Here is a 9,822-nt window from a genome sequence, read left to right on the forward strand (position 1 = left end):
TGGATCTGCTTGTGTGTCTTATTTTAACGCCTACATTTTACATCTTCATATTGATTCATATTCATCAACATCACCCCCAAAAGCTCTACGAGCTCATCTGGTTGTATTATTGTACGTTTTGAAGGAATGTAGCTGCAGTCTTTCTGCTCTGATTTGTAGTAAATGAAAAGTAATGCTTAGTAATGTTGAGTGTATAGCTAAAATGTGTGTGTATATGTGTATATAAGTATGTACATATGTCTTTAAGTATGTATATGTGTGTTTGTATATGTGTACATGTACTATGTGTACCTGTGTATGTGTATATACATTACTTATTTATATTTACATATATACATTCACACATATATATGACTAAACATGGAGAAAACAGTTTTTTACGGCCGTTGGCAGTATTTTATTGTTGCTATATGTCAACAGCATGAAAGAAGATTTCTGTTGTGTAAATGTATGTTAACTTGCATATATTTGATGAACAAGTCGGTCTTAAAGTGAGAGGATGTCTAATCTCTTCTCACTGCCATAAGTTGCCTTACATAGTTTCTAAGGGCAACATTAAGAGAGGAACTGAGCCTCTTGTTTTGTTTTTTCGGGGCCACAGATGGCGGCACAGCAGTGTGTGAGAGACACGTCAGTGGAAAATAAAATTAACAAAGCTCAGCGTTATGGTGAGAAAATAATATCTGTTGCCCAAAGAGAATTAGTCAGGAAAAGCGCACGCACCCAAAAAAAATGATTTCAGGTGATGGAGTTCAACATCCTTCCTTCCCGTCACAGTCTATTTTCAGCCCGGATCTAATTTTGGAATCAAAGACTTCGGATGCGCTTCATCATTTTATCTGTCGACGTAAGAGATGAGACTCAAGATTCATGTTTCTTCCTGCTCAGAGATGAATGCCGTCACAAACATACAGCCGGTTAACTGCAGTAGCATGAGTCGCCGTTTGCTAATCTTAGACTAGAGACGACTAGTTATGAGATATCATTTTTTAACTCACTAACTTACTGCAGACTTCTAGCACAGTACACGAGGTACTAAATACATTTTCCACTTGACAGATGTTTGAAAATTAACTTGAGACCTGTAACTAACTTTTAATAAACTCTTTTTTGTCATATTACCTGTACAGTTCCTTAACTTGACCTCTTGAAGATCGCTGTGCTGAGGACAATTACCTTTTTAGAAGACTTGTGCAAAGCGACTCGAGATCCTAGGAAGGTAAGTCGTGAAGTCTCATCAAGACGCTTGATGACAGAGCGACGTGTCATCTGCATAGTTTTGATCGTAGAGTTTAAATCTTCAGTTAAATTCGGCTCAAAAAGAAGCGCGGAAAAAGCAAAATAAGCGGCCCCAGCATTGAGCCCTGGGGAACTCCTCGTCCTCTTGGTTTAGCTACACAGCCATTTAAAAAACATGTTTTATTTCTTTCTCAAAATGAAGGTTTGACTTTCTGTGATATGATACTTTTAGCTTCCGGCGCTCTCAAAATCTGAAAGTCTCCCGGTGAGGGTTGCTGCAAGGCATTCTGGGAAAATGTAGGTCACGAGAAGGACGTCAGTCAAAATGTGTCGCTAACGTCTGGTGGATCGTCTCCTGGCCACGCGGATGAAATCATCTTCGCAGGTTTTGGCTCATTAAAATGTTTTTTTGCGAAGAGGACACAACAGATGCAGGAATATGTCGGCACCTTCTGTGCTGTGTTTTTTAATTATCTTTTTGTTTTTGCACATTCATGCACACGGAGGTGATTTGCAGCAGATGGTGGAGAGAGACGGACATGAGGAGGGGGGGGCACACTGGTGAGGAAGAGGAAGATGGAGACAGTAGGGGAGGCTTTTTAGTGCTTGTTTTGACACAACCGTGATGACGCAAAAACAAAACTGTGTGTGTGTGTGTGTGTGTGTGTGTGTGTGTGTGTGTGGCTGAGAGGCGGACGCTGCATCGCCTGTTGTCTGTGCGGTACCAACGTCTGGCCACAAGGTGGAGCTCCTCCCCTCCGTGTGTACGCCCAACACACACACACACACACACACACACACACACACACACACACACACACCTGCGTCACAGATTTGGAGGAGTGAAATCTCCTGCTGCATTGTTGATTATTTATTAAGAAGCTCTAATGTCCCGGTGCCCCACCCTCTCTCACTCTCTCTCTCTCTCAATCTCTCACACACACACACACACACACACACACACACACACACACACACACACACACACACACACACACACACACACACACACATTCCTGCACATGAAGACGTGTCTCACAAATGTCTGTGTGTGTTTTCAGGCTGCGTGTAAACATTATCCATCCTCCCTCTTTCCTTCTCTCGATTTAATTTTCTCTCCTCGACGTGAACGTCACATGGGTGTGTCTTCTTCTTCTTCATCTTCTTCCTCTTCTTCTTCATCACCCTCTCTTTCCCTCCTCTCCCTCGGCGTCTCTCCGTGTTCTGCCGTCGTGCGGGGGAGCGGCTGAATAATTCAGCGGCAGCTTTTTATACTCGCAGGCTTTCCTTAACACTACAGTGACCACACACACACACACACACACACACACACACACACACACACACACACACACGTCACTCCATCCCAGAATAAAAACACAACTTTCCTCTTGTTGTTGTTGTTGTTGTTCTCAGTTTATTTGGCAAATTATTCTCCACTTTTTTTTTGTTTTTGTCTTTCTCTTCGCATTTATTTACAATTATTAAAAATAAATCTTTCTCTTCAAGGTTTTACATTCGACATTTACAAGTGCAATGTGTAACATGTCCATCTCCATAAAGTGCATTTTGTACTTTTTTTTAATCGTAACCGACCGTTTCGCTCGAGGGGAAAACTCAAAGGAAGAAACGCAAACGAATGGGACGACGTGATTGGACGACACCGCCGCGGCATCGACCCCCCGGACCCGGTGACGCGATGCATAAAACAATGTGTTTGTTCTCCTGTGAAGGCCGTACGCGGTCCCGTAGAAAATTAGCTCTGTCATGGTTTTTATTTTGAAACTTCCTTTTCTTCTGATTGACAATCGGCCGGCTCGTCCTTCCATCCCTGCTTTTAAAAGAAAAAGAAACAGCTTGAGCTCCGGAGAAACTAAAAGAAAGAGAGAGAGAGAGAGAGAGACCGGAAAAATAAAAATAGAAGATGAACGTGTGCTTGTGCAAAGGAGACGAGGAAGGAAGCGAGGAAACGAGGATGAATTGAAAGTGAAGGAAGCGTTCGATTCCTCCTTCCCTTCCTCCCTCCATCCCCCCTGCAAGGAAGACGAGGGGGAGACGAGGAAGGAAGCGAAGGAAAGAGGACGAATGGAAAGTGAAGCGAGTTCGATTCCTTTCCTTCCTTTCCTACCTCCATCTCCCCTCCTTTTTCTTTTTTTCCGGTTCTTTTTCTTCCTTCTTTTTTATCTGCTTTCAGGGGAACTATTTTTAGACGGAGCCCCGACCGACTCGCTTCCTGCAGGACGAGGATGGCGAAATGTTATGAGAGAGGGATGGAGAAGGAGAGAGAGAGAGGGAGAGGGAGAGAGAGAGAAGATGAAGGTGAAGCGTGTGGGAAAAGAGAGACGGAGGGAAATGACACGGTGTAAAAATTCAAGAAAAAAGAATGAATAAAATCTGAAAAAGAAAGGAAATGCGCTTGGAACGAAGGGAGGGATGAGAACGAAAAGGAAGGAAGGAGATGTGGGAACGAGTGAGGAGGGAAGGAGGGAGGGAGGGAGGGAAAGGAGGATGAGTGGGAGGCAGAAAGGAGGGGAGGGGCTTGCGAGAGGAGGGCGAGCGGCGAGGATGTCTTTGAAACGACCTGCTCTCTGAGACACGACTCAGACAGAGTGACGTCACTGGAAACCTGAGTCTGTGACGTACAACGCTCTCTCTCTCTTTCTCTCTCTCTTTCTCTCTTTCTCTCCCTCTTTTTAGTCGTTTTCCGGAGAGAAAGAAAAAGTGCAGACTTCCGTCAGAGCCGTCTGACGTCACAGAGGAAAAGACGGAGTTCTTATTGATGTTCAAGGTCAAATACTTTTACATAACAACCTCTTTTTTCCTTCTTCGTCGCGCTGTTCTTTGTTCTTTTTTGTGTGTTTTTGTGTTGTTCTTTTTGTAGTTGTGTTGTTCACAGACGCACTAACTCCACGGCGAGAGTCGCCCCTCTGATAAACGTGCATGTACACAAATATAAACAAATAAATAAGACACTAGATAGTCGAAAAATATGGCACTTTTTCAGCGTATCCGACACACAACTTTTTTTTTGTTGTACCCTCAAACCCCCAAAAAGAAACTTTTGACATTTTGTTTATAGGAAGAACACAGAAGAGGAAGAAAACACACACACACACACACACACACACACGCTCACAACAAACTCGACCATGCCCTGATGAACATTACAAAAATATACATTTCTGTACAGCATTTGCATAATAGAAATAACACACACACACACACACACACACACACACACACACACACAGTGGAACAGTTTTTCTTTCTTTTTCCCCGTCTTTGAAGCTGAGTTACAGTCCTGTATAGCGGCCGACAAAACCATCCTGCGTGTGTTTACAGTGAGAGTTGGTTGAGTTTATGGTTCATTACAATTGGCGACACACACACACAGACACACACACAGACACACACACGCACACACACAGTGAGTGGTCGACTGAGCGGTGGCGTATTCACAGATGAGTTGTTATTAACTGTTAAAACCAGAGAGAGAGGCCAGATGGGAGAGAACGCTGACTTCAGACCGGCGGTTCAGTTCCAGCTGAGCGACGCAGGATTGAAACTCGTCCGTCAGCGCTCTCTGAAAACGGCTGATTTGTGTGTTTTTTTGTGTGTGTTTTTTTTCACTTTGGGGCTCGTGATTCCCTCCAGACTCGGATCAAACTGATTGTTTTACCCTGAAATGCCAGATACTTGGATATTTCCACTGCTAAAAGGACAACGAATACCCAAGAAAGTATTTACAAAATGGCCGCCAGGACGACAAGCATTCACTTCCTGGTTTTGGAACTGGAGACCAGGGGTCGTGAAAGGTTCTCAACCAGCAGAAGAATATATTAGCAATTCATTTGATTTAGAGAACCTTCAGTGAGGCGAATGCTACGCTCTTAGACTTAAAGGTGCCAGCAGATCCATTAAGAGTTCGTTGGCTCGTCCTCCTAAGAGACCTTTTGTAAAGGTTCCACCTGGAGGCCATTCAGAGGGTTAGAACCCACCAGGAAGGGTCTTGCTGAGAACCTTCTGGATGTTCTTAAACTGGAGTCGGTTGAAAGCAAATGCTACACTCTGAGACATAGAGGAACCATGTAGGGTTCGTTGGCTTATCCTTGTTAAAGACCTTTTTGATTCCTGGTAGAACCCTTTGTAGAAGTTCAGAGGGTTCCACCTAAAACCCACCAGAAAGGGTCTTGCTGAGAACCTTCTGGATGTTCTTAAACTGGAGTTGGTTGAAAGCAAATGCTACACTCTTAGACATAAAGGTGCCAAGGAGATCCATTAAGAGTTTTTTGGCTTGTCCTCGTAAGAGACCTTTTTGATTCCTTGTAGAACCCTTTGAAAAGGTTCAGAGGGTTCCACCTAGAACCCACCAGAAAGCCAAGCACTTTCTGTCAAGGGTTCCACTCAAAACCACTATGAGTGGTTCAACAGAGATGGTTCAATGGTTTTCTGGAGGTTTTTATCCAGAACCTTTCCACTTTCTAGGGATGCGAACAAGAACACACCCATTGGGGGGTTCTACCAAGAACCCGTTAATATTCCAAAGGTTTTTTTTGTCTAGAACCCTGTAGGACCGAGGCTGATGTGGTGCTGCACAGCCCACGACATTCATGGTTCACAATCACAAGTTTTTCCGGGGGCGTTTGTGGACGCCGATGTCATCGACAATCATTGACGAACTCTTTCTTACAAAAAAGGGTTCTTTGGATGACAAAGGTTCCTCACCCGAAGTCCAACAAAGAGCCCTTCTTGAAACAAAACAAAAGCTACTGGTTCTGGGTCCAATCTCGGCCCTCCAGGAAGGACTCGCTAGAACCCGCTAGGATCCGCTAGAACCCGCTAGGATCCGCTAGAACCCGCTGGGACCCCTTGACCCTGAGTGAAGGGTGCTTTGGTGCCGAGGGGCGCTAACCTAGCGTTAGCTAGTCGCTAACGGGACGCGATGCTTTGTCCCTTTTTAAGCTCTCCGACTTTCGACGGATTCATCGCGCCTCTTGAAGCGAATCCACTCATCGCACCAAACCCGTCAAGATGTTCGGCTATTTCAAGAGTTTTAACTGGACTTGACTCTTTGAGAGTCGCCAAACGGGGCAAAACAAACCGTCACGACCCGAAGTCTGGTTCACGAGCCCGAGTGAGTTTGATTCATTTCGAGAAGGCGGGTCAACATGAGGGACCTGCGTCGCTTTGAAGACACTAATCTGGGTCCCATCCGGCTTCTCCAGCGAGTCTCTCGCACATCGAACTCCACCCTCCAGCCTCGCGCCGAAGTACTTGAACGCGTCTCACTTAATAATTGACGAGTCTTTTACCGTTTCGGTGGTTCCATCAATGCGAAGAAGAAGAAGAGGAAGAGGAAGAGGAGGCGGGAGAGGGAGGCGGTCGACTCGTGACCTTCACGTGAACTTTTATCTTTTTTTTTTATGTTTTACGTAACGGTATAAAACGAGACATCTAACACACAAAATAAAGCTTATTTTAAAGAGACAAAACATCTCCTTCTGCGACACAACATCACTTTTATATTTAGGTTTTTTTCCCCACTTTCAAGTACAGAACAATGTGCTTTTTGTTGCTTTGAAACATCTTTTCTGAGCCCACCACCTCCGTCGTCCTTCCGCTCTTCTTCCTCACGTTTTTTTTTTTTTGTACACAGCAAAATACAGTTGGACATTATTGCGAAGGAGTTTTTTTTTTTAGTTTTTTTAGTTTTTTTTTTAGTTCCAGTAAGGCCAAAGAAACAAAGAAACCAAACCAAACACAGGAGACTGTTGCTGCTGCTCTCGTAAAACAACTGATTGTTTGCTGCTGCTGCCGAGAAAAATACACTTCTACTCTAAGTTTTTGATTTACCCGTTAGAAAAGAAAAACACCGGCGTCTCCTGAGCGCCGTTTCCAGAGTTCCTGTGTTCTCCGCTCGCCGCCTGTCCTCCTGGTTTATTTGGTAGAAAGCTTAACTTCGGAAGTGACTCCCTTGTTGCAGAAACGTTTTTTTTTCTTCCTCCCTTTTTTTCTGGTGTTTTATTTGAGTGAGTTTAGTTTACACGGACTCTCCTCCCGCACACGCGTGTGCATCAGCGGCGCGTGATGGCGAGGTCACGGCGCCGCTGATCCTTCACTGCGTCCCACCGCCGCTATTACCCAGAAGTACCGTCGTGGATTAACTCACACGCTGCCCTTTTGTGTGTGTGTGTGTGTGTGTGTCTGCTTGTGTGTGTCTGTGTGTGTGTACGCACGTGACCTGAGGTTCTGTTAAAAACGCGTCTCGACTGTCATTTATATTTCACGCGTCTTCTCTCTCTCTCTCTCTCTCTCCCTTCCTCCTCTCTCACTCTTTCTTGCTTCTGAAAGATTGAGGTGTGTGTGTGTGTGTGTGTGTGTGTGTGTGTGTGTGTGTGTGTGTGTGTGTGTGTGTGTGTGTGTGTGTGTGTGTGCTACTGCTGACGGGCCACAAGCAGGGGAGTGAAAATGGCAGCCGGAGGAGTTGAGACCATCCGATGCTGCTGTTGTACAGCATCAAAAGATCGTGTGTGTGTGTGTGTGTGTGTGTGTGTGTGTGTGTGTGTGTGTGTGGTCCGTAAAGGCGTCGGCCTTATTTCCCTGAATACGTGATTTATTCCCGACCGTGGGACGAGTCAGAGATTAGACACTCGTCCTCTCAGTCGGCTGATCTGTGGTTTTCTTTTCTGAGTCGAAGTCCAAATCAGTGGTTTCCTGTAAGGACGCAGCTTTTATTTTGAAAAAAGACGGCGTCTAACAAGCCGAGTTGTGCCATTGTTGTGGGAAAACCACAGATGAATTGACCTAATTCCAAGAAATGTTGGGAGATTTAGAGATTACTATATATTATTTAGAGCTCAGTCTTGAAGCCGCGTCGGTGAACTCAGAGCGTCTTCGCGTGGAGGAGATGAAACCTCGACGACGTCTGAAGCGAAAAGGAAAAAGGACGAGGTCGTAGTCGCGCTGCGGGACCTCCAGAGCGTAATTAGGGAGCATCTGGGCCGGATCGGGGTCGTTTTCACCCGCATTTGAACTGTTTTTTATTAATTTAGATGAACGTAGACGCACGAAGCCCCGCCTTTTAATTTCACACATTTTTGTTTGGGAGAAGAAACAAAAAAACGCTCACGCCGGTGACGGAATAAGAAACGTGATAATCTGGATTTAGTTTTGTCTTTTCAGGACTGAAGGACTTACGAAGTGTACGTGTTCGGGTTTGTGTCATGTTTTTGAAAAAAAAGGATCAATCGATCGATCAGAAGAAGAAAGAACGTTCCTTTAAAACAGCTCCGCCATCAGGACGGAGGAGGAACAGCGTCGCCTACTTTCCCCTCAGCGTTCCCAGGACAGCGACGCTCTGCAGTGCCGCTGTCCTTGGTGCTGAATCCAGTTCGCTCTCTCTCTCTCTCTCTCTCTCTCTCTCTCTCTCTCTCTCTCTCTCTCTCTCTCTCTCTCTATCTCTCTCTCTCTTTCTTTACCTCCCTCTCTCTCCCTCTCTCTGCCTCACATTCAACCTTTTTTTTTCTCAGACGGGGGAGCAGATTTGATTTCATCACACCAACGTGGAAAATCCCTGTCTAGGTTTTACGAGTGTTTTTTTTAGGGGGGAAGAGTCTCTCTCTCTCTCTCTCTCTCTCTCTCTCTCTCTCTCTCTCTCTCTCTCTCTCTCTCTCTTTCTGGATCGTGACACATTTTATCTGCAATTTTTTTATCTGGAAAACGTGTCTGAAGGGAGATAAGTACTCTCTCTACTCGATCTGCATCCGATCACAGGGGGGCGTCGCCGTTTAGGATTTCTGTTCGGCGGGAAAAGAAAGGAAGTCGCCTCGTTTTCAGAAGACGGCTCGCTGAGAAACACTCAAGGTCGTTCGTTGTGTATTTTTAGCTCGTCGTATTTTTACCCGCCTCAGTTTTTCAGACACATCAGTGAAAGAAAAGCATCACGCAGTATTTTAAGAGTTGTTTTTCCCCCCCAGACTTTTGCATAAACACAATCTGTCGGGCGGCTTTTCCCCCGCCAGCCGTGCGTATACTACTCGCTACTCGAGGGCCTTCGCTTCCTCGTCCGCACCCGGAAAAAAAAAATGGAGGCTCGGCCGTGACCCGTCGCGCTGCTCTCCATATTAGCTCTATCTTTAAATCTGTGTATTCATTCTTCGGCCCGTGCGCCGTCCTCTCTCGTCCCCCCGGTGGCCGGCTGTGCGATCGCCGCCGCCGGCCTCCAACGATGTGAAGAGCGGAAGAAAAAGAAATCTCTCCGCTTCCGCCCCTCCCCCCCCCACACACGCCTCAATCGTTCCCCGTTGCTTACACGTCGCTGGAGGTCCGCGGTCTGAGCGAGAGGTTGGACGGCACGCAGCCGCAGCACGCCACCCACAGCGACTTCTGGATGTCCGGGTTCCTGAACGCGTAGACGATGGGGTTGATCACGGAGCAGCAGGTGGCGGGCAGCACGGCGGCGTAGGTGTACACCGCCGGGTAGCTGGAGTCGGCCACGATGGAGTACGTGGCGAAGGGCAGCCAGCACGCCCCGAAGGCGCACAAGATGGCCGACAGCGTGGACACGCCCTTGGTGGTGGACAT

The 9,822-nt window shown here is 46.2% G+C and overlaps 1 protein-coding gene across 2 annotated transcripts in view; it reads right to left on the reverse strand.

The window, feature by feature from the left end:
- Positions 1 to 5,619: 5,619 nt before the first annotated feature.
- The window catches only part of gpr185b (G protein-coupled receptor 185 b), a 7,060-nt gene continuing 2,857 nt past the window's right edge, over positions 5,620 to 9,822 (reverse strand). For both annotated transcript variants that reach the window (XM_068588040.1, XM_068588039.1), the window contains exon 2: positions 5,620 to 9,822. This exon is cut by the window's right edge and continues 806 nt beyond it. In XM_068588040.1, the coding sequence (XP_068444141.1) occupies positions 9,547 to 9,822 (276 nt within the window). In that variant the 3' untranslated portion in view covers positions 5,620 to 9,546.

The sequence above is a fragment of the Clinocottus analis genome, unplaced genomic scaffold, assembly GCF_023055335.1.
Source record: "Clinocottus analis isolate CAN_PGR_092001 unplaced genomic scaffold, fCliAna1.0.p SCAF_21, whole genome shotgun sequence".
In the NCBI taxonomy this organism is placed as follows: Eukaryota; Metazoa; Chordata; class Actinopteri; order Perciformes; family Cottidae; genus Clinocottus; species Clinocottus analis.